The sequence below is a fragment of the Leptinotarsa decemlineata genome, unplaced genomic scaffold, assembly GCF_025532065.1.
Source record: "Leptinotarsa decemlineata unplaced genomic scaffold, Ldec_3_MD MMD2_tig00000882_RagTag_RagTag, whole genome shotgun sequence".
Classification (NCBI taxonomy): domain Eukaryota; kingdom Metazoa; phylum Arthropoda; class Insecta; order Coleoptera; family Chrysomelidae; genus Leptinotarsa; species Leptinotarsa decemlineata.
In genome coordinates, this window is record NW_027412556.1 from 14969906 (window position 1) to 14995915 (window position 26010).

Consider the following 26010-nt stretch of genomic DNA (forward strand, 5'->3'; position numbering starts at 1 on the left):
TGATATGTTCAAGAGCAGATTTGAATTGGAAGCAAAAGATGAGTTATATTACTTTCCACAGACTTGGATCCGATATGTACGTGATATATATTTGCAATTTTTCACACAGAATAGTCAAATGTAGTCATAACTACAGATCTCCCATTATTGAATTGACATATGAAATTGAAAACAACGAGAAGTTATAGTCGAAGTGAACGATATTGTGCACTCTTGAAGTTGGCGGTACTCTCAAAGGCCAAAAAAACCAATACATAGAAATGAACCGGCAGCGAACTAGTCCACGTGGACTGTAGACTTGGCGGTTCGTATTGGATAATTTTTACTAACCGAGTTTGATGATTGGCTGAAGAGTTATAAAATTGAATTTGAAGTCATGTTACGGTGACGAATAGAAATCGGGGAATGTGGGGATGGTTATCGCCGTCGTGTTCAGTTCAGGAACTGTTCGCGATTTGAGTGTTGAAATTTGATATGGGTGCAGTTATAATTACTCAAAATTTCTGTTATTTGTTTAAAATGTGACATCTTTGGACAAGTACTAATAGAAATAGCGAGTGTGATAACAAAGCAGACTTTTTCCAGTGTAGCGATTCCAGTGTAGCGATGGTGAACAAATCAAAAAAGAGATACCAGTGAATAAGATTCGGATTAATTTGAATATTGTAACACAGAAAGTATGTTTCAATATATATAAGAATCTACATCTCAAGTTTGGTTTCGAGGAAAACAAACTATTACAAGCTACAACAGATTCGACCTAAATTCCTTTCTCAACGGTACTTAAAATTGCAAAAACAAACCTTATGAAAGCAAGACACGATGTGAAAACTTTAGATGTTCATCTGATGAAATCATTGTGAAAAAACAATATACAGTGTGACCAGTAAAGTACGCAATAAACATTTCGACTAATTTGAATGAGAATAATTATAAAGCTAAAATTGACGAACCATGCCTATCTGACCATGAGTCTCAAATGCTCTGCATATACTCTGACTTCGAAAATCACGAAAAAGTGTCCAATACAAAAAGGGTCATAACACACGCTAACAAATAGAATTGTTGAAATACTATATCCCATGAACTGGACCGAATTCGTTGATCCGACTTGTCCAGATAAAATTTCCGATTATCTAACTCTTTACAATGCCCTAATCACACAAAATTGTCCTGTGAAAGAGGCCAATAACAACTGCAATCTTAAAGTAATTTTTTTTTTGAAAACTTGAGAAAGATGAGAGACTTTCTCTCGATCTTGAAAACAATTTCGTACAGTTCAAATGAATTTTCATCAAAAATTTCTATAATAATTTTAAATTGAGAAACAATCAAGAGATGAAAAAGGGCAGAGCTGAAGCTTATAATCAGTTGAAATTCAAGTCTTACAATTCACCTGAATCATGCTGAAATTTGATGAACACGGAAAGCAATAGAGGTAAAAAAAGGTAACGAAAGATTTGTTACCTTTGTTTTGTTTATCAATATTTCAAGTGATATTATGAGTGACCTGATTGCGATCAGAATGCAATCAATTTACTTGACCCACTGAAATCACCGAAAGACTCTCTTTTTATCCATCCAATAACTGAAAGTGAAATTCTTGAGACCATTCTGAAACTGAAAAATTCAAATTGCCCTGATATGTACGAAATGACGATCAAAATAATGAAAAGTTCTTGGTTTTTCCTTCCAGAACCTTTGACTATTCTCTTTCATTCATTCATCTCCATTGTATTGAGCACTTCTTCTTGATTTTCAAAGTCAGAGTATATGCTGAGCATTTGAGACTTATGATCAGATAGAAATGGTTCGTCAATTGAAGCTTTATAATTATTCTCATTCAAATTAGTGATAATGTTCATTGCGTACTTTGCTGGTCACACTGTATATGAATAACAAATAGTGTACCCAGAGCTAATGGTCCAGTGCAAAGTACAAATTTATTCAAATCGATTCAATAGGTTATCAAGTAGTTTTAAGTAGTAGGTTTTCATACTGATATTTTTTTTGTTGCTCACCTTGAATATACCACGAAAAAATATTTTAACCAGAATATTTGTACGTTTTCCCAGGAGCGGGCTATTTAATTTCTTTGAAAATGATACGGTTCTCGTAGTTTTGGCGTGAAGGATGACTCTCAGCTTCATGTTGTTTTTGTCAGTTATCGATTTGTGAGTGAAAATCTGGGAAAAGTCAAAACAATAACACAAACTCAGGCAAGAGTAATTTGCGAAAAGATCTTGCAATGAATTCAGATATTAATTACAACCGGGATCTTTCCTAACCAAACACCGCACACAAAATGGGACAGGAAAACACGAAAAATGTTCGTTTCTGGAAAAATGACATGCACGGGAGGTAAATTCTTGTACGACTTTTCAGAAATTAGTTTTTATATATCAGAAGAGGCATTTATTTTGTATTGCTGTATAAATTCTTGAATTAATGAGACGGTAAATGTGAGATCAACCCATACCTTAGATCTCACGGTTAGCGTCCCACAAATCCATTAATATGTAGGGTATAACCAGATAAATGTGCGTTTTCCATGTATAAAACTAAGTTCATGGAAGCCTTACAGAAACTCATCAGCTTTGCAGAAATAATTACTTTTTCAAAAATCAATTTTGTTCTGTTTTTTTATCCCATTCCTTGTACGGAGTTTGATTGGGAAAGATCTCGAGCGAAATTGGTATCTGAAATTATAAAAGCCGTAATTTCGGCAAATTTCCCTCTCTCAGTTGGGTTGTTGTTTTTACTTTCCCGTACATTACCGAGAGGTATCAAATTCACCAGTGAACGTGTCGATTTTCCAACCATGTTTTGATAGTTTTCCGCGAATAACTCAAAAATTCAAAATTTAAAGTGTTTTCGAACACTTCTAAATAAGTTGAATTTGTTCCTCCAGGAGAATCATTTTTTTGGTTAATGAACGTTCAACAAGCTATTGACACCAAGGGCGGATTTATGTGGGGTTATATATATATATATATATATATAAATAATTCCATGAAGATCAAAAGATAAATAAATAAGTACCATTCTGATCATTCCCATATTGATTTCAATTTAAGAGCCACCGGTAGACAGCTGTTTCAGCCTATAGGGCATCGTCAGTACCGGGCAGGCGGTCCTCGATTGAAGACAAAATGTGAAAAACCAAGAAAAGTACGGCACGGTACTGTCCTGGCTCAGGTCGTACTTATCGGAGCGTGGCCTAATTGTATCATTTAATGGTATTAAGTCTGGAAAGCAAGTTATTGATAGTGGAGTTCTTTGAGGATCAGCGTATACGGAAATCTTCACGTGATCGAACCTCGGAAGATCGCTCACGTAAAGGCTGTACAGTAGTGGAGACAGCACAGCTCCCTGAGGCACTCCAGCTTCGATTTCCCTGACGGGAGACAGGATTCCTCCAACTCGGACCTGAAATGTTCGGCCTTTCAGAAAGGACCTAATCCACCGGACCAGACCCCGAGGCAGATCGAAATCGATAATTTTGTGTAGCAGATCTTCGTGCCAGACTCGGTCGAAGGCTTTCGAAATATCCAGGAGGACGAGATGGACTGTCTTCCTGTCGTTCAGCTCTGAGATGGAATTTTCGACCAGTCTCAGAGCATGCAGCTCGGTGGAGTGTGTCCTCCTGAAGCTGAATTGTTCGTCAGGCAGAACATTTCGGTCTTCAACTTCTTCTGTTAACCTTTGCAGCACAACACGTTCAGCCAACTTAGCCGTTGAGCAAAGCAGACTGATCGGACGATGATTCTGGGGAAACAGCGGGTTCTGGCCCTGTTTCGGAATCATGACAACTACGGCATGCTTCCATCTCCAGGAGCTGCTTCAACAACATTGTTGATTGAATCAATTCCCGGAGCCTTCTTGGGTTTGGAGGCCCTAATGTACCACTTCAGTTCTTCCTCTGAAGCTGGACGGATCACGTCGTCACAGATATCACGGTCAATATCATCATCCGAATCAACGTTGAGTCGAAACTGACTCTCCATTGTGTCTGCAAAGGCCAACGCCTTCTCGGCGGGGGAGTAGCAGATGCCGCGCTGTCCGTGAAGAGGGAAGGGAGCGGTTTTACTCTTCGCGAGCCTGCGGATGACTCGCCAGAGCTCGCCATCCTCAGGTTCGAGCGATTCCAAACACTCGCTCCACCTCTCGTTTCTATAGTCAGTGATGGCCTGTTCAACCTGGTTGGCCATCCTGCTAGCCGCAGTCTTGTCTCCAGGGTAGAGAGTCAGCTGATAAACTCCTCTGAGTCGATTTCTCTCCCGGATAAGGTTCTTTATCCTGGGAGGAAACTCATTGTAGCTCCGCAGAGGACACTCTGTCCTGGTTGTGGCTGCTCGGAAAGCGTTGTTCACAGATAATTCGAATTCTGCAACTGCCGCGAGTTTGAAGCACCTCACGGTCTGTACGTGTCTCCACTAGGTGAGCCTTGAAGGCTTCCCAATCCGTGGATGATCTCATGCGATACTCCTGGGAAGGGGGTTCATCACCCAGCATCAGGATGACTGGATTATGATCTGAGTCAAGTTCCGACAAAGTGTACACTTCGCAGGACATGGAGACGTTCCTGAGCAGTGCGATATCAAGTTCATCAGGCCTTAAATCCCCACGGTAAAACGTGGGCTCATCTGGACCCATCACTCGAAACTCATGCCTGTCAGCATGCGCATCTGCTCCACAGATTGTGTTTGGCGTTGAAGTCACCAGCAGCAATCGTGGGGGTATTTGTCGACATCAGCAGTTCATCCAGTTATTCTGGGAGTAGACGATTTCGCGGAGGGTTGTAAACTGAGATTAGTCTCTTCTCAGTTGGAGCTCAACGCCCACAGCTTCCGTGCCATGTAACTGATCCGAGTCAATGCCGAATTGTACGTGAGGAAGATTACGTTTGACAAAAAAGACATTAGTAGAAGGTCATCTTGAATTTAGACAAGTTGGAGCCTGGCTCCCTTACCCTTTGGACTGATGTTTGCCAGAAGGACAAACGGGTCATAACTGATGTGAGTGTTGATGGTATGGCGGCATGAATGTCCTCAGACATCAGTACCGCCGTTCACGGTGTAACCCTGCCTGGTTGGGGTGAGTTGGATGAAAAAGTTGTTCATTTTTCAACGGACGGTATAGGGGCCTCATTCGACAGAGTGTCGGGGCCTTCTAAATCGGGAGGGGTCGTCTACAGTATTATCCATAGCTTCCCTGACTAATGGGTTTTCATGAGTTTTTGCACCATCGAAAACTCTCTGATTTCTCGACTGAATGGATTGGCAGCTGCAAATCTCTGCGAATGGCTTCATTCCGCACGAACCAAGGAGCATTCACAATCATCCTCATTAGCTTGTTTTGAAATACCTCCAGAATGGTGATATTAGATTTCGCCGCTTGTCCCCAGACGCCTGAAGCATACATGATGACAGGCTTGAATATCGTATTATAGATGGTAATTTTGTTTTGGAGACTCATTTTAGATTTTCTGTTGATCAGAGGGTACAGACGTGCTATCCGACCCTCGATCTTTGATTTGACGCTCGTTATGTGCAGGTTCCAAGTGAGCCTACGGTATATTAGAAGGCCGAGGTACTTTACCCGCGCTTGCCAATCAATCTCCCTTCCAGAGATTCTCACTTTTCTGGCCGGAGAAGACAGTAATCTTTCCATGGTTATTGCCTGAGTCTTTTCCGGGTTCACTCGGATCTTTCAATCAAGGTACCAGCGCTCGAGGTCGTCCAATGCACGTTGCATATAGACGACGCCGAGCTCCCGACTCATGGAAGATGAGAGAGAGATATCTTCACACGCTCGGGCCTCGGAAGGTCACTGGTGTGAAGTGAGTACAACGTCAGAGAGAGCACGGCCCTCTGTGGCACTCCAGCAAGGATCTCTCTGTTATCAGACAGAGATTACTCTAACCTGAAATGTCCTGTCTTTCAGGAAAGACCCGATCCACCGGACGAGGCCCCGAGGCAGGTCGAACGCGTTTAATTTGTGCAGAAGACCTTCGTGCCAAACACAGTCGAAGGCCTTCGAGATGTGTGAACTATTTTGTTGGAGTTGAGCTCTTCGATGGTGTTTTCGACCAGCCTTAGAGCCTGTAACTCAGTGGAGTGGTCTCTCCTGAAGCCAAATTGTTCATCAGGCAGAACAATTCGGTCCTCGCTGAGCCTTTGGAGAACAACTCTTTCAGTCAGCTCAGCCGCCGAAGAGAGACTGATCGGGCGATAGTTCTGTGGGAACAGCGGGTTCTGACCCTATTTTGGGATCATGACGACGATCGCATGCTTCCACCTTCTGGGGAAGTGTCTGAGGGCCAACGAACTATTTATTATGTTCAGTAAGCATTCAACGCAGTTGTTCGGGAGCCTCTTCAACAACTTGTTAGTTATTGAGTCGATCCCCGGTGCTTTCTCAGCCTTTGCGGCCCTGATATATTCCTTCAGCTCTTCCACAGAAGCTGGACAGATGTCATCATCGTCATCTTCCCTGAGGAGTCGGTGTACCCGGTCTTCCAACAACATATCGCGGTCGATGTCATCGTCGTCGTCAACGTTAAGCTGAAACTGACGTTCCATCGAGTCAGCAAAGGCTAACGCTTTGTTGGCGGGGGAGTAGCATACTCCGCGCTCTCCGTCAAAGTTAAGGTCGAGCCCCAACATCAGAGAACACTGCCCTGCCAGTGTTACCGATGTCAGCGGTTCGGCCATAGGAACTGCTTAGCCATCTCCATCTGTGTTAAGTGCACCGGCAGACACCTTTCAGGTGAATGTAAGAAACCCAGAGCAGAACTTCCGAAATGCAACAACTGCAAGGGGGTGCATACTGCGAACTACCGAGGTTGTCCTGAGTTCCCCAAGGTTCGCAGGAAGACCAAGGTGGCTGCAAATGCCTGCCAAAATGCATCCACACCTGGAAGGCGTCCTGCTGGAGCATCTAGCACACGCCCGGGGATGATTTATGCAGGAGCGGCAAAGAGCGGCAACACCTCCGCTAAGCCGACTGAAGCGCCCAATAGTCCTTGCTCGTCGAAGGTTAGTGACATCTGTTCGCACTGGACCAGATGAAGAAACTGTTCATCCAGTTCCCCGTACTCGAAAATATATTTAGGGTGAACGCCTGCGTGATAACTGGAACCTGTTAATGGCTAGACAACCAACATTGCCTAGCTCTCTTAAGATCGTATTTTGGAACGCCAACGGCATTTCAAACAAAAAACTTGATTCGAAAACTTCATGATAGCACAGAATATCGACGTCGCACTAGTGCAGGAAACCCACCTGCACAATGAACCTTTTGGTATTCCAAACTACCGTTTCTACCATAGAGAACGAGTTGGATGTGCTGGGGGAGGAGTTGGCATTTCTGTCAAACGTAATCTTCCTCACGTACAATTCGGCATTGACCCGGATCAGTTACACGGCACGGAAGCCGTGGGCGTTGAACTCCAACTGAGAAGAGGTCGTCATAGACTAATCTCAGTTTACAACCCTCCGTGGAATCGTCTACTCCCAGAATCACTGGATGAACTGCTGTTGTCGACAGATACCCACACAATTGCTGCTGGTGACTTCAACGCCAAGCACAATCTGTGGGGCAGAATCACCAATGCGAACGGCCGAGCGCTCCATGCGCATGCTGACAGGCATGAGTATCGAGTGATGGGACCAGGTGATCCTACGTTCTACCGTGGGGATAACAGACCTGACGTGCTTGATATCGCACTACTGAGGAACGTTTCCATGTTCTGCGAAGTGTACACTTTGTCGGAACTAGACTCAGATCATAATCCAGTCATCCTGATGCTGGGTGATGATCTACCTCCCCAGGACTATCGCATGAGATCATCCACGGATTGGGAAGCCTTCAAGGCTCATCTAGTGGAGACACTTACGGACCGTGAGGTGCTTCAAACTCGCAACGGTCTCGACGCGGCAGTGGCGGATTTCGAACTTGGGGATGGCGAGCTATGGCGAGTCACCCGCAGGCTCGGGAAGAGGAAAACGGCTTCCTCCCCTTTTCACGGACAGCACGGTATCTGCTACTTCCCCACCGAGAAGGTGTTGGCCTTTGCAGACACAATGGAGAATCACTTCCAGCTTAACGCTGATCCGGCTGATGATATTGACCGTGATATCCGGCTGGAACAACGAGTTCAGCGAATCCTCAGGAAAAATGATGACGACGTGATCCGTCCAGCTTCGGAGGAAGAACCGAGGGGGTACATTAGGGCCTCCAAACCCAAGAATGCTCCGGGAATTGATTCAATCAACAATAGATTGTTGAAGCAGCTCCCGGAGAACTCTATCAGATATTTGTTGGATATAATAAACAGCTCAATCGCCCTCAGATACTTCTTCCGAAGATGGAAGCATGCCGTAGTTGTCATAATTCCGAAACAGGGCCAGAACCCGCTGTTTCCCCAGAATCATCGTCCGATCAGTCTGCTTTGCTCAACGGCTAAGTTGGCTGAACGTGTTATGCTGCAAAGGCTAACCGAAGAAGTTGAAGACCGAAATGTTCTGCCTGATGAACAATTAGGCTTCAGGAAGGCACACTCCTCCGAGCTGCAGGCCTTGAGACTGGTGGAAAACTCCATCTCAGAGCCTAATGATAGGAAGACAGTACATCTTGTTTGAAGGTGATTGACAATGTTTCATGATGAATTTCGCTAGTTCGGACTTCCATTGTCTACTATATAAAATGATTTGAAATCCCTGAAACAACTAAAAAAGAAAAATTGAAAATGAGTAGCTGAAAATAACAATTATATTAACCAAAATAAACCTGAAATGAAATAACAGTGAAATAGAAAAATTGAATAAATAAAAATGAAGAAATGAAAGAAGAAAGAAAATAAAAATAAAAAAGTGGAGAGATTCCAAGTCACGTTAGTTCACGACGTTTCGATTGTTAGTATCTACAATCGTCTTCGGGTGATGACTGAACTGATTCCTCCGAGAGATGACTATTTATAGATCGTTCGAGTACTTTCACTTATCCCCGCTTTCCATTTCCGCTTCACTGGTTCCGTGGGAGATGACCGTTTTGGCGGGAGTTGGCCATTTTTCGCTTGATGATGGGTTTCCATATGTTGCGTATTTCTAGGCTGGCTTGGCTGAATACGTTGTTGGACAACATGTATGCGGCTTCCTCGAATTTTCTCCTTAACCAATGTTCCTCTCTGTGCAAGATCTCAGCTTGGGACCACTCGATGTTGTGTTGATGGGTCCAAACATGGTCTACTATTCCTGATTTGCTGGTTTCCCCTCGCTGTGTGTCTTTCTTGTGCTCGGCAATGCGAACATTCAATGGCCTCTTAGTTTCCCCAATATAGGATTTTCCGCACTCACAGGGTATCCGGTAAATGCAATTCTTGGAATCGCAGTCCGCGTTTGGCGGCCTGGTTTTCGTGAGACTGCTACGGATAGTATTACCGGATCTGAAGCAGGTTCTGATGTTGTACTTGGAACCAATTCTTCTTATCCTCTCCGATAATCCTCTGATGTAGGGAAGTGCAAGCACTGGTTGTGACGGCTTCTCTTCCTTGCGAGGCTCCTGCTGTCTTCTAGCCAAAGTCTTGTCTACCATCGCTTTGGAGTAGCCATTCCGTTGAAGATCATTTTTGATGATGTCCAGTTCCTTCTCGAGACCTTCCTTCGTATAACAAAGCCCAAAAGCACGGTCTAATAGAGTCTTGATGATTCCTCTTTTAGTCGATTGATGGTGGTTGAATTCGTGGTTCAGATACTGTCCCGTATGAGTGGGTTTTCGGTATACAGATGTTTCCCACTTAGTGTCGGTCCTCTTCACCAAAACGTCTAGGAATGGCAATTCGTTGTGGATTTTCTTCTCCATTGTGAAATTGATGGAAGGTCTCACGCTGTTGATGTGTTTCAGGAAGGCGTCTAGTTCAGTATTCCCATGGTTCCATATTATGAAGGTGTCGTCAACATATCTCAACCAGACTCGAGGTTTCTTGTGGGCTTCTTCAATGGCTAGAGTTTTAAACCACTCCATATATATGTTGGCTATGACTGGTGAAAGTGGCGATCCCATTGGCAGTCCCTCATCTTGTGTAAAGAATTCGTCCTTCAGTTGGAAATAACAGTTACGTACACAGCATCCTAGTAATTCCATGATTACTTTTATAGGTAGATTCGTTCTCTCTTTTAGGTTCCCGTCTTCGGATAGCTTTCTTTGTATGATTTGGAGTGCTTCTTCGACCGGAACGTTGGTGTAAAGGCTTTCCACGTCGAAACTAATTAGTTGATCTTCCTGTGTGACCTCAATTGACCCTAGTAGTTCGACAAAATGCCTTGAATGCTTCACGAAAGACGATGTTTTTCCTTGTAATGGTTGTATTAACGGAAGTAAAAATCTAGACAAGTTTTGAGTAGCCGAATCTCTGGAGCTGATGATCGATCTAAGCGGAACGTCCTGCTTGTGGATTTTGGGTAGTCCATACAAGTGAGGGGGCTTATTGTGGTACGGTGTTAGAGGTGATCTTTCCTTGTCCGAAAAATAGACTTGCTGTTTTTTTAAAATCTGGTACAACTTCCTTTCAATTGATGCGGTAGGGTCCCGTACGATCTTTGTGTATCGTCCCTTCTGAAGAACCTCTTCGATCTTCTGTTCGTAGAGAACGGTATCCATTACCACAGTAGCGTTTCCTTTATCTGCAGGTAGGATCTTGATGGTGTTGTCTCTACGTAGGCTGTTCAGAGCTCTACGTTCTCCATTGCTGATGTTAGATGTTGGAACTGGTTCTCGATCCAGCTGTTCTTTAATTTTCCATCTGAACTCTTCTGCCTCGGTCTGGTCAATAAGGGAACTGGTGGATTCCACTGCAGTAATTATCTCCAAAGTGGGCACAGATGTTGGCGTAATGGCGAAATTTAGGCCTTTTCTCAACAAGGATTCCTCTATTCCCGTGAGCGGGCGGGAACTCATGTTGATGACGTTGGCGGCTTCATAGTTGTCCTGTTTTCGGTCTGTATTTGGGCATTGTTTCCTCACTAACTTCTCCCACTTTTTGTTGTGGGTATTCTCCTGTCTCCTGTCAGCAGTCATCATCCGAAGACGATTGTAGGTACTAACAATCGAAACGTCGTGAACTAACGTGACTTGGAATCTCTCCACTTCTTTATTTTCTTTCTTTTTTCATTTCTTTAGTCTTATTTATTCAATTGTTTTATTTTTACTTGTATTTTATTTCACTATTATTTCGTTTCAGGTTTATTTTGGTTAATATAATTGTTATTTTCAACTACTCATTTTTAATTCTTCTTTTTTAGTTGTTTCAGGGATTTCAAATCATTTTATATAGTGGACAATGGAAGTCCAAACTAGTGAAATACAGTCCATCTTGTCCTCCTGGACATTTTGATAGCCTTCTACTGAGTATGGCACGAAGGCTTATTACATAAAATGCTCGATTTCGATCTGCCTCGGGGTCTGATCCGGTGGATTAGGTTCTTTCTGAAGGGTAGAACATTCCAGGTCCGAGTTGAAGAAACCCTGTCTCCTGTCAGGGAAATCCAAGCTGGAGTGCCACAAGGAGCTGTGCTGTCTCCTCTACTGTACAGCCTTCACGTGAGCGACCTTCCGAGGTTCGATCACGTTAAGGTTTCCGTATACGCCGATGATACGGCTCTCCTCGCTACTTCCATGGGTCGAGGGTTGGTGGTCGTCTACATGTAACGCGCATTGGACGACCTGGAGTGGAAGATTCGGGTGAACCCAGGAAAAACTCAGGCGATAGATTTGGGGAGGCGTAGCGTGTCTCCTGATACAAGAGTCACAATTTCAGGCAGGAAGATCGAATGGCAAACGCGAGTCAAATACCTAGGTCTTTGGGTAGACCGCCGACTCACCTGGGTAAATCACATTGACTATATTAAGAACAGAGTACAAATGAGCATAGCCAAACTCTATCCTCTGATCAATCGAAACTCCAAGCTCAGTCTTAGAAATAAATTTTATTATACAACACGATGTTCATCCCGTTCATTATGTATGCTTCAGGCGCTTGGGGACAAACCGCTCCGTCAAACCTCTCCACTTTGGAAATATATATATATATATATATATATATATATATATATATATATATATATATATAAAATTTTAAATTTTAGTCTCTTTTGAATGTATATTTTATTTTATATCATTGTATTATGCTATGTCCTGGACCTACTACAAATAGATTAATATTCTGTAATGTGGTTGAATAAATAAATATTTATGATTTCTTTCATTATTACCTTCATCCGAAATTTGAACTTGATTCACAGTATCTGCCCCTTCAGGAAACGAATCTTATTAAGAAATTTCAATTTATTTTGTCCTAGAAACCGCAATGGGTGTTCCAGTTGATGCCCAGCTAAAAGAGAACTCCCAGTACGTAAAGAACGTTAAACTGATGTGCAAGATAGGAGTGTTGAGGTCGACTTCCATTTTAAAAAATAACGACTTCTTCTATCCGCTCACCCTGGACTATTACAGAGAACAGAAGGCAGTGAAGCAACTCCACGAAGTCACGAATTCCGTCATAGAGTCAAGGATGAAGCATTTGGAAAGTTCGGGCGGGAAAGTGAAAGAAAACACCGACGAGCTTGGCAGGAAGAAAAAACTGGCTTTTCTGGATATTTTGTTACAGTCGACTGTGGATGGTAAGCCTCTGAGCATAGAGGATATCAGGGAGGAAGTGGATACGTTTATGTTCGAGGTAGGTTTCCAGTCTCGACTTCTTCATTCGCACTTTTGAAGAAAAATTGAAAAATAATATTCAGAACGACTTAAACATACATATTTCTTACACACGATCCATTATTAGTTTTCTTTCTTTATTCAATAACTGAAATGTTATAATCCATATCAAATAACAACTCCATTCCTATTGACCTACTTAATCAAAATAAAAAAAGAATTACTAAAAATATGTTGGGGTTCTCAATACGATGAATTATACATTGTTTCAATCAAAATTTTTGTAATTTCGTAAAATTCTAATATTATGTTGTTTTCAAAGTTTTATCCGTTTTTATCATATTTCAATAAATATTTATTCTACTGTGTTATATATTGCTCGATAGAGAATTTTCAACTCCATATATTGATGCTGTTCTCTTTTTTCAAGAAATTATTTACCTCCTTTCAGCTTATTTTACTATATGACGTCATTAGGCACTTTTCGACCAATTTTTCTCTACAAATTCAAATTGAACCAAAAGCTATCGAAACAGCTCGAAAAATCCACCAGGCATTTGGCAATGATGTTGTTAATGAACGAACTGTTTGACGGTGATCGCGAAATTTCTTTCCAGAGATTTCAGCCTCGAAGATGAGCCCCAAAGTGGTCGACCTACAATAATCCAAGACAAGAATTTGAGGACCTTGGTGGATACTGACCCATACTAATCCGGTCAATCTAGACATTGAAAGGTACATCAATTTACAACAAGCTGCAAACGCGTGTAATTGTTCAAAATATAGTTGAAAATAAGATTATAAAATTCCGAATGATTACAACTTTTACAACTTTTTGACTCGTCGTATCTCAGAAACGGTGGCTCTAAGAAAAAAGTATTGATACATTTTTTGTAGAGAATTTTATGATCTACAACTTTTGTCTGAAGTTATTTTATGATGAAACTTACCGTTTTCCTGAAAATAGTGAAAAACCAATTTTTTTCGAGATTTTTGACCTTTGACCTCGAATACATTTTTTTCCAGGCATCGCAATCATTCGGAATTTTAAAATCTTATTTTTAACTATGTTTTGAACAATTACACGCATTTGCAGCTTGTTGTGAATTTATGTACCTTCACTCTTACTTTTTAGTCTAATTTGACCAGATAATACGGTTTTTGACGGTTTGAGACGTATTGGAGAAGTGAAAAATGGTGGATTGTCACGTTACGACATCTGTTCTTTGCTTCTGCACAAACAAAACGAATTTTTTTGTCTCAGATCGTCACGTCTATTGTATTGTCTTTTCAATTTTAAACAACATGAATTTGAATGATTCCGAAACAAAATAAATTTCATGATGGTCTGATGGGCTCGTTAGCGTCGTCCTCAAATGGCATAGCGGGTAGAAATATCTCAGTGACTTTGTGAATGAATTGCAGTGCCACTTACTTGAGATGACTATTTGTTTAATCTTCTTATCGAGAAGAGTTTTTTTGCAGTTCACTTGTGCGTTGTTATGTAAGAGTTAAGGACTTGTTTCACTGTTTGTTTAACAAGTCTCAAAGTTATGTGAATGCCAGGTTCTGCTCAGAATATACAACGTTGGTCTCTGCCGCGCAATGAATTGTACGCCCGTATAACATCGGAATTAAGAGAAGTCAGCAGCTTCACTACCTTCCAAGCTGGTGCAACCAGGAATTCTGACCAGCGGCAATTCAGTAATAATTCTTACGGAAGAGCTACTTTTTTGCAGCTTACTACCAACTTGGACGTTGATCGTCAGTGCTTCCAGAGCTTCGGGCCAATCAAAAATATTTTCTTCGATTTAGTATTTGTTTGGCATAACCTGAAGCGATGCCAATGACAGAGTCTAGTCCGATGGAACCTTTTGCAGCGTTATAGAGAAAGAGAGAGAGAGAGAGAGAGTGGGAAAGAGAAGGAGAGAGAGGATGAGAGAGAAAGAGTGAGGGGAGGAAGGGGGGAGGGAAAGAGAGGGGGGGAGAAAAATACAGAGAGAGATAGGGAGAGAGACAGAGAAAGAGAGACACAGAAAGACAGCGAGAGACATAGAGAAATTACAGTACACTCAAATTCACTGAGACTTATTATAGTAATTGATTAATTATTTATTAAGTTCAATTTATTTTACCTTTCAGCATCTAAAAATAAATCTTTTTTTATTTAAGGGACATGATACTACCGCTTCCGCCATGACATTCACTAGTTTTCTGCTTGCTGGACATCCAGAGGTTCAGGTAAATAAACTTTGGTGGAACATTTCCAGTAAGTTAATGTATTTTCGAAACAAATCAGAATTCATTGAAACTCTTATCACTTGTAGCAGTTAGCAGAGCGATAGGATCAAAGATCAATATATTTGAGAAAAATATATAACTATCAATATTACTATTTCTCCAATACTCAGCAGTGTTTACAAACAATGCCGATTGGAACTTGAATATGATGTAATAAAATAGAGGTTATTTATTGATGTTGATTTCAATTGGATTGTCATAACACCATTATGAAATATTTTCAAACTACAAAATTCTTAGGAGTAAACATTGATGAAAGTCTGTGTTGAATTACTCATGTTGAGATGAAAAAAAATCAGTCCACTTTTAGGAACACTATTTAGGGTTAGAAAAGTTATTCGTTATTCCTATTTTTTGTACATTTGAATCTACAATGAAAATTTGATCTCTCATTGTTTAAAAAAAGTATTGATATTCATGAAGAAACTGATAAAATAATGAAAGATAAAACTGGAATCTCTGACGTAGAATAAATCCAAAAACAAGCACGTTTATCCATCACCAGAACTACAATACTCTTCTTCACGCGCGTTTCACCAACCAAGTTGGTGTCTCCAGGTGATACCAACTTTGTCTGTTTTTGTCTAACTCAAATGTTCAGTGCAGTCTATCTCACATCATATCATATGTTGATCATCAGTCATCTTGTTCACGAAAACGATGTTTTCTGTAAGCACATACGACTTTGGTCGTCCTTCATGAGATTCATCCCTAACAGACCCAAGGCTGGACGAAATTCTGCAAACCAATTGTACGAGGACTGTTCAAAAAATAAGGTGAATGTTCAAACTCTATATCTGTAGAGTAGGGAGACTGAATGTAAGCCCACAGCACTTAGGCCACATATGACATATTGTACATCCTCTCGAGGAGTCATTGTCCATCCTGTCCTCTTTAGGAATTGAGCATGGGTGTAACATTTGGCTAGTTCCGCAATTGTCGAAGTCATCAGGCCGTAGGTGCCACTATGGGTCCTAAAATTCTTAGTCCAGCCGCTTTCTTGGCTGAACAGTCTTTACTCCTGTCGTGCCCTTTAACCCACCTAGGGTAATATTATTATCTACCGAGGCTTTGGCTAAATCTTGGTGAGACTCTAGTATTAGCCCTGAGGTTACACGTTGTCTGTTCAAGGCTAATAGGACTTGTCTGCTGTCCGTGCAGATTGATATGTTTTTTTCCAGAAATTCCTTTCCTGGTTATTTCTTTTGTGGCGATTGAGATACCAAATTTCGCAAGCTACGTACATTCGACCTGGACACCTCAGAATAAAAATGTTGAGAAAGTGAAAAAAAAAAGGTCATGACTGATGATAAATCATGGATATATGGTTATGACATCGAAACCAAAGTCCAATCATCTCAATAAAAGAGCCCAGGAGAGCCAAAATCAAAAAAAGCAGGCCAAGTTTGATCAAATGCCAAGGTTTTGTTCATTGCTTTTTTTGATTACCGAGGCGTAGTGCATCAGGAGTATTTGCCACATGGTCGTACGGTAAATAAGGAGAATTATCTTGCTCACGAGAGGAATACGAAGAAAACGTTCGGTATTGTGGAAAACAGTTCATGGACACACCGTTAATATGCACAAGCCACCGTATTCACCAAATTTGACACCCCTTCGACTTTTTCTTATTCCCAAGATTGAAGACACCCATGAAAGAACGGCGTTTTGAGAAAAATGACAATTCACCTCATTTTTGAACAAACCTCGTATACAGTATTTTTCAAGGGTAAACAATCCATTTCCACACAGCACCAGATATTCATGGAATATTCCCTTTATGTCATAAAACGAATGTATATATTCCAAATATTCATAGAATATTCTTGGAATATATACATGCCTTTAGAATATGCTTGAATGAATATGTCAGGATTGTTCCCGAAAGAATGTGCATAGAATGTCTATAAATGGGTTATTCTCCCGTGAATATTCTAAGAATATTGTCGATCGAATATACCATACGGTATATTCTTAGAATATATCCCCACGGTATATTTTGGAATATTGTATTATATGTATTACTGGAATTTTGAATTATCTTATGATAACGTATTCAAATAATTCAATATTATTAAAAACAAAAATATTTGAAGATTTGAATCGAATGCATAACCTAACTTTTTGAACTTAACGCGAAGATTCTGACTGTTGGAAACGACAAAAAAATTCGAATGGGCCAATAAATGAACCAATGCATCAAGGAATCGGTTTATTCTCATCCTTTTTGTCTTTTTGTAATTGAAATTATTCATTTAAAAAGCGACAAATCCTGGCAACAGAGAAAGTGGTTAGTGAACTATTGGACGTTTCTTATTGGTCAATTGAAGTGTAGCGCGCGACAGACATCGCTTGGCAGCTTTGCGTTGAAATCGACATTTGATTTAACATGGCGGTTGACATGGCAGGTTTGCGTGTGTAATATATGGTGTATTGGTGTCATTATCAAAGTATAATTCTCTCATGTTCAGTGTACCATTTATAGTTTGAGGCTGTCCAATTTGCAGCACAGCGAATAGTTTGCTTTTGCATCTTCAAACAGTAGAGTTACATATTCAGCCTTTAAGAAAAGTGGGTAAATGACATAATGAAGCCACGATGCTTAACCTACAATACCTCATTTCAGGCCCGAGGAGAGTTCGTGTGTGAGATTTGTTGGTTTGACATGTTTAAACTAGAGTGATTTCAGTTGTGTATCTTCAGTAGGGAAAAGTAAGTGAATGACACATTCTTTTGTATCATTTGTTTTCATAATTTTTATCACTCTTTTTCAAGATGGTATCAATATGCTCAAAAGGAAACGGAGTGGTACCTGGTACAAGACGGTGCGCCAAGAAACTGAAAACGTAATGAGTACTTTTCAACTAGGGAATGCAAGTTGCTCTCCAAGTCATAAAAAGTTGTAAATGTTCATGAGGAACCTATGAGAAAAATATCTATTTGATTTTTATTCCAATTTTATTGTGCCACTTTCAAATAGTGATAATGAACGTTAATGTTGGACAAATAGCAGGAAAACTCTTCTGGTGAGCAAAGTTTGGATAACTTTGAGTAAGTGAAATCCATTGAAGAACCCATCATACCACTCATTTAAAATACTTCATTTGTGGGTTTATTTTTTGAAGTGAGAAACCTATATATCGTTCATTTCTTGATGTTATACACTTTTTCTTCTTGAATGAAATGATATATTTATTATTTTTCAATTAGCGCTGATGAATTCAGAGAGTTGTTATTTTAGTATATTTTTCAGTATACATTTTTTTGAGAGTAGGAACATCCTAATTTGAATATATTTCTAATATTTGTAACAATACAATATTCAGGAATATTTTATTCAGTGAATAAATATCTCGAATTAGATTTTTTATATTATTAGTATAGTATATACAGTGTATATTATTTCTGAAATAAATTTATTTATGAATATTTTGTATTTTATTACTTATATATATATATATATATATATATATATATATATATATATATATATATATATATATATATATATATATACCTAATAGCATATACTCGTCACATTCTTGGAATATTCCAAATATTCCTAGGATATTCATAAAATATATTTTTAGAATATTCTATGGTGATTTCCTATTTTATATTCCTACAATAAGTTATGAATATTCCTTGGATTCTACTCCCGGAATATTCTTAATAGAATATACCTTACATATTTTAAGAATATTTCAAGATATTCCAAGAATATCCCCAAAAAATATTCTTAGAATGTATCAAAGGTTCGCCAGGAGCACTTCCAGGGAATATTCTCCAGAAGATATCTATATCCATGGCATATTCATAGCATAATACAATATCCTTGAATGTATATTCATGAAATATTCCTGAAATATCTATTGCTATGTGAGTTACCACAAGTTGCACGAAGCGATTCTATACAGTGCATTTCAATTAAAGTGAGCCGTCATGAATAAATCATTTGATATTGATACCGTATCAAACACGTCATCTTCAGTTCACTTATATCTAATCAACTTTTTTTCAGCCACCCCCTTCCAATAAGAACCCACATGCCGAAAATTTCAAATGAGAATGAAAGTCGAGTGACACCTTATTCCAAATATTTTTCAGTTCTGTATCCAACCCTGTAACATTTTTGACATTACAACGATGAACAATGTCGGAAAAAACGAACTATTTTCAAAAGTTTGTATTTCATTCCGAACCAATAAGTGAAGCCAATCAGAAAATGTCAGGTCATCAAATGTTTAAGCTGAGCACTATTAATTTGCAAACAATTTCGTAAACGAGCTTTTGCATCCTTGCTTACATTCAGTTGTTTGGAGCTCCTAATAATTTTTTCTTGTTATCATTCCAACCATACCAATTGAAAAAAAGTCACTGAAATCAATTCGAGGAATCTGAGTGGCCACTATATTCGTTCTCACAAAGAATGATTCGTCAATATGGTTATTCGAAATTCCTGTCAAAATTATATATTTTTTTTAAATATTGAGTGTGAAGTTGGTAGATACTTGTTGGTATCTCTAAGTCGCTACAGATTCTAGGTCAACAAATACAAATTTCACCAATATCATGGAGCAACATTTATATAGAGTCATCTAACGGCTGTTTGTGAAAACAAAATAGACAACTCTTATCTCACCAACTATTAATAATAATTGATTTTTTATGATAGGCTCGTGCTTTGGAGGAACAAACATCCGTGTTTGCTGATGACCTTTTGAGACCTGCCACTTATAAAGATCTAATGGAGATGAAATATTTGGAATGCGTGATAAAAGAGAGTCTGAGAATCTACCCGTCAGTGCCTTTGTATGGCAGGCACACCCATGAAGATGTCAACTACAAAGGTAAGTTGAGATTCATCAATAATAATAGGCTATGACATTTATCTGCGGGATCGATAATTTAGCTTCATACCGTTGTACTTTCGGAAGCCTCGTCTATCTTCGATTTTCATGGATTGAGTTCTTGTTGATCTTGTTGATAGTGTCTTCGTAAGAGGACCTCTTTTCTCTTCAGGCTTGTGCTTTAACGACAGTTAAGTTCAACAATGTATTCGTGGTTCAGTCTAATACCACTGATTAGACCCATTATAGGTCGAAACAGTGCTGTTTGATGTTGCATCAAGATTTTTTTGTTTCTGGGCTCCGGTTTTTACAAGTTCGCCAGTACCGTAAAACTAAACAATCATGATACAGGCGCTCAGTGAAAGTCCAGGTTCCTCTTTATACAAAAAAGGTCTGGTTTCAACTGAGAAAGGTACCTAGTTTATTATTTGTTACTATTTCTTCATTTGACATCCTAAACTACTACTTTCATGCTTTATTGTTGATGCTGCTATGAAATAAATGGCTTCAGCTTACTAGAAGTGAGACCTATATTGATAGAAGAGGGCCTAAAGTAGCCCAATTCAGAAATAACACACCGGGCGAAACATGGGCGAGCTTGTACCCAAAATGACATAAAAAAAAATCATCCCAAATGTTTTGTAGTAATTTGAAGAAAATAAGAGCCGCTGTTGTTGGAGTACATGTTGACATATTGAAGATGGAAATCAATTGAGTGCCAACTCATCTCAACCACTATTTTAATGTGATCAATTTCGTCGATGACTCGGGCGAGAAAAATACTAATCAATCGTGGATTTAAGTATCTAGATGTCGGGGGTCTTGGAGAAAGTTCTGTGAGAGTATCTCTGATTCACCACGCAGCACTAGAATTCACAAGTTTTCCTCTAGAGAGCCGACTGCTGAAATTGGGTCGTTTAAACGACTCGATGGAACATTTACGACCTTTAGTAAAGAAACGTTAGAGCTTTTAATAGAAAACCACTTTCCTGGAATTCTGACTCTTGATAACAAAAGACCTTCCATCTTCAAGGGCGATTAATGCTCAAAAAGGACGATTGGGACGTGGTCAAGAAGGGTATCACAGCACCGGCAGTTGAATGGACTATCAAATCATTTCAGCTCTTCAAATTTCCTGGAGAGGATGGTATATTTCCAACTCTTCTTCGGAATGGACTGGAAATAATTTTACCTATTCTCACAAGATTGTATGGAGCTAGTCTGGTGTGGAACTATATACTACCTAGTTGGTTGGGAGCAGGAGTGGTTCATAGACCTAAATCGGTAAGGACTTTCGAGGATACTGGATGGAAACATGAGGAGGGTAGCATTATATGCACTCTCCTGAATAATTACTAGTATGCATATCAAAAGGCTAATCGACAGATTCAGCATTGAACAACCTTGTAGAGGAAATTTACCAGTCCCTTGACAACATCAAGATTGCGGTTGCTGTATTTCCCCATATTGAAGTAGCATTTGACAATGCACTATCTAAATCTATAGAATCATCCTTGGCTAGAAAAGGCATAGAATCGATCATAACTAGTTGGATCAATATCATGCTGGTAAATAGAACTGCAACTACGACTTTTCAAGGCGAGGTCATCAGGTTCAGGGTAACCAGAGGCTGCCCTCAAGTTGGGGTACTATCTCTCCTTTTGTGGCGCTCTTGACAGAAGAAAAGTTTATGCACATAATCTTGTCATCTTGGCAAGGTCCACGTCTGGAAATGTAGCTTGTAATATCCTCCAAAGCACGATTGACGTTATTCACAGTTGGTGCCTGAGGGATCAGATATCTGTCAACCCCAGTAAAACTGTGATAATCCCCTCCACCAGAAGGAGAGAATTGGATGATTCAACGCCACTTTCCCTCAATGGTGAGTTCATTTCATTTGGAACGGAGGTGGGATAGTTCAGCATTGTCCTTGATGAATAACTTACCTGGGACGCTCACTTGGAAAAACTTTCACACAAAGCCAGACTATCCTTATGGACATGTTGAAGGATTTGTGATAAAACTTGGGGTTGAGGTCCCAAACATATCCCTTGGATGATTGTGATGAATGTCAGAGCAATGATAACTTATTTTGCGATGGCTTGGTGGCCGAAGGCTTTACTGAAAACGTCTCAGCCGAAGATGTCTGGTTTACAGAGACAGGATTGTCTGGCCATCAGTGGTGCCATCAGTACGACACCGTCAGCGGCCATGGACATCGGTCTAGATCTACCTCCTCAATACATTTTTCTGAAAAGAGAGGCTAATTGGACTGCATATAAACTTGTGCACATTGCCAATTGCACAAATCAATTTAATGCAGAGTGCAACAGACTACTTATTAACACTGGAAGTCACAGCATTCTGAAAATGATCTCTGACTTTATGCCTTCAACTGTCAACTACAAACTGCCTTATAAAGTACTGATTCCGACTAGAAAAGACTGGATCCTCCGGCAGAAGGAAATATCAAGAGCAGATAGTTGTTGGTTCACAGATGAATAATAATAATATATTTTCGAACAGACAAGCGGCATTGGAAGCTCTTGGCTCCTACCGAGCAACGTCTAAATTGGGAACAAATTGCCTGAAACGACTCTCCTCGATAGGAAGACTTCACAGATTGTCTCTGGTCTGGATTCCTAGCCATACTGGCCTGGAAGGCATTGAGGCTGCTGACTACTTTACAAAGAAGGGTGCTGCAAGTAGCTTCATCGGATCAGAACCTGTCACCAAACATTCAACACCTGGATGTCAAGAAGATTTATGGACTTCTGATAAAATCTTCCAGAATTGGTTCACTCCAAGGAGTTTATTTACCCTCCGAAGCTTGATACTAACAGTTATTGGACTACAGTAGGGATGAACTACAATGTCTAGCAGACCTACTCACAAGTCACTGTCATTTGTATCATCATATGCAGAGACTAAGACTGTCGGAAGACAGTGTGTGTCGCATCTGTTTGGAAAATGATGAAATAGCGGCGCACATACTTTGTGCCTGCCCCGCTGCGGACCGAATCAGGTTCTCAGAGTTTGTCAGAGGCGAACTGTTTTTTAAATATGGGATGGATATAATTTTATTATCAAATAAAGTCTTACTGACGTATTTAAATTCTATTTATTTGACAACTGTCATCAACATCTTCTTTCTACTAACAAACTTGATTTAACTAAAAATATTATCAGACATCACATAAAATAAATAAAAAATCTATATACAGAGGGAATAATAAAAACATACATTTTGAATCCAACATTCTCCCCCATTTTGAAATTGAAATAAAAAACAAAAGAGAAATTTCAAAATTACATTATAAATTTCACTCGAAACCATAACGATGCGGAGCTCTGACTTTTCGCCCCCTTCTTGTGACTATCTCTTTAGTTTTCTTTTTGATGCCTTGCTCTTCTGTTATGTAGTCCTCCATCAGTTTCACCTTTGACTGCATTCATTTTCTTTTCAATTTGAAGAAAATTGTTACTGTCCTCTTCCGTCGTCACTTCTAAAGGATGTAAACGCTGAAACGGTCGAATAAGTTCCCCACTGTTCACTTTTATTTTCGCTACCCTGGGTACGTCATCTTTTCCAGGATAAATTTCCAATACTTTTCCTATAGGCCAGTTTATTCGCTTTACATTGTCGCTGCTGACAAGAACAACATCTCCAATTTTTAAACTACCTATTTTCCTTTTACCAGTATGTACGAGTTCCGCTAGATATTCCTTTCTGAATCGGCTTCGGAGTCCATCTCTTATCTTTTGCAGGTATCTATGTCGTTTCACTAAATGATGTCTGTCTATGATATCGAAATCTGGAGTTTCACTGGTAGATATATCCGAAATAAACATAGAAGGGCTGAGCGGTTTTAAATTATCTTCTTCCGAAATATAAGTTAAAGGCCTTGCATTAATTATGGCTTCACAATCGCATAAAGTCGTCATCAATTCTTCATAAGTTAAAGTTGCTTTCCCTAAGTTTCTACGAAGTAATTCCTTAATTACTCTGACCATGCGTTCCCACCAACCGCCCCACCAAGCGGCTGTTGGAGGATTCTGATGCCATTTGATTTTTCTAACTGTAGAGTAGTCCATAACTTCATTCCAGTCTATCTTCTTCAAGTAGTTTTTTGCTCCAATAAAATTTGTTCCGTTGTCAGAATATATAACTGAAACTCTTCCTCTTCTCGCTATAAATCGCCTCAGTGATGATAAAAATGCGTCTGTTGATAGAGATTTCACCAGTTCCAGATGCACTGCTCGATATACTGCACAGGTAAACAGTACGATCCAGGACTTGTCTCCCCCTTTCAAGTACAATGGTCCAGCTAAATCTACTCCCGTTATCTCAAAAGCGGACACATTGTTTATCCTATCTTTCGGTAGTGGAGCAAAAGGCGTATTTATGCATTTACTTCTGAATCGTTTGCACTGAACACATTTTTCTATCACTTCTTTAACAAATTTTCTTCCTTTCAGTATCCAAAATCTTTCACGAAGTATTCCAAGAAGTGTTTGAGTCCCTGCGTGAAGATGTATTTTATGTTGTTCCTCGATCAATTTTCTAACAATATCATGTTTATATGGTAAAACAACAGGATACTTGAAATCATTACTATCATCACCTAGTATAAGTTTAGTTTGTACACGTATAATATTGTTTTTGTCTATCATCAAATGAAGATTTCCAATCGACTTTTTATCCAAACCAAAACTTTCTCTCTGTATAAGTTTTAAAATACGAAGTTCTGCCATTTCCTTTTCATCGAAAGTTAATTCACCGGTTCTTATTTGATTTTTCTTTGAACAGTTATTATAAAATCTCAAAATATAACCCATCATTCTCACAATTTTCGTATATTTGGAGAAGTATCCGAAATGTCTGGAAAAATCTTCATTTTGTGCGAAGTTAACAGAAGTCGTTTTTCTCTGTTCAATATTTATATCCTCCGTTGAACAAATTATTTCTGTATGGGGCCAATTTTCTGGACTCTGTTTTACCCACTGAGGACCTTCCCACCACTTTAATTTAATCAGTATATTCGCAGTGCATCCTCGTGATGCAATATCTGCCGGATTTAGGTCCCCTGGTACATGATACCAATCATCAATACTACTGCACGAATTTATTTCTTTCACGCGATTCCCCACAAATGTATTCCAGGACCCTTTGGTTTTTATCCATGTTAGGGCTACCATGGAATCACTCCAATAAAATGTTTTCAAGTGTTTCATCTCTTCCACTCTCTTAATGGATTGACATAATCTTACTCCAATGACTGTACTTAATAACTCAAGTCTTGGTATTGTGGTGTTTTTTGGTGCTATTCTAGATTTAGCCTGAATGAGTTGTAGAACGACTTCCTTATCTGTTTCTGTTCTTAAAAATACACAAGATGCATATGCCGCTTTGCTGGCATCGCAAAATACATGAATAGAAACATTTTCCTGAATGAAATGATTTAAATTATTAAGCGATCTAGGGATTTTACATACATTAAGGAAATGTAATTGTTTCATCCACTCTTCAAATTTATCGATTATGTCACTAGGTAATTCTTCATCCCAACCAATTTTTAGTGTCCATGTTAACTGTAATAACAGTTTCGGAATCAACGTTACTGGACATGTGAAACCAATGGGATCAAAGATCTTTTGAGCTATTGACAATAAACCTCGTTTCGTTTTAGGTGTAATATTCAAATTAATGAGACTGGATAAATCACAATGTAGAATATCTCTTTTGGAATCCCATGAAATACCTAAAACAGACACGTTTCTTTCATTGGAAAAATCGCCAGCAAAATTATCCGATGAATTATATACCCATTGTGTGAGGTTGAATTTTCCAATCGACATTAACTCTTCTGATTGATTAATAAAAGTGTCCAATTCTTCAATATTATTGACACTGGTGACACAGTTGTCAACGTAAAACGATGTTTTCAATTTATCAGCAGTGTTTTTCAAATGAATTGGTGCCCTATCTAAATGATGACTGATAGTTGCACCTAACAAGAAAGGGCTAGGCCGCAAACCAAAAACCACTCGACAGTGCCTAAAGATTTTCTTTTCGGTTTTTGATTCATCTACCCACCAAAGAAACCTCAAATTGTCCCTTTCATTGGGATTAACACCAATT

At 39.5% G+C, this 26010-nt stretch overlaps 2 protein-coding genes across 2 annotated transcripts in view; one reads left to right on the plus strand and one right to left on the minus strand.

Annotated features, from left to right (window-relative positions):
• Nucleotides 1–26010, minus strand: part of Zasp67 (Z band alternatively spliced PDZ-motif protein 67) — a 141636-nt gene that overhangs the window by 110750 nt on the left and 4876 nt on the right. The window lies entirely within an intron of this gene.
• LOC111503690 (probable cytochrome P450 4d14) overlaps nt 1–26010 on the plus strand; it is a 47901-nt gene that overhangs the window by 16343 nt on the left and 5548 nt on the right. The window contains exons 4-6 of the mRNA XM_023158052.2: nt 12360–12736; nt 14890–14958; nt 19694–19868. Of these exons, the coding sequence (XP_023013820.2) occupies nt 12360–12736; nt 14890–14958; nt 19694–19868 (621 nt within the window). The remainder of the gene's footprint in view (nt 1–12359; nt 12737–14889; nt 14959–19693; nt 19869–26010) is intronic.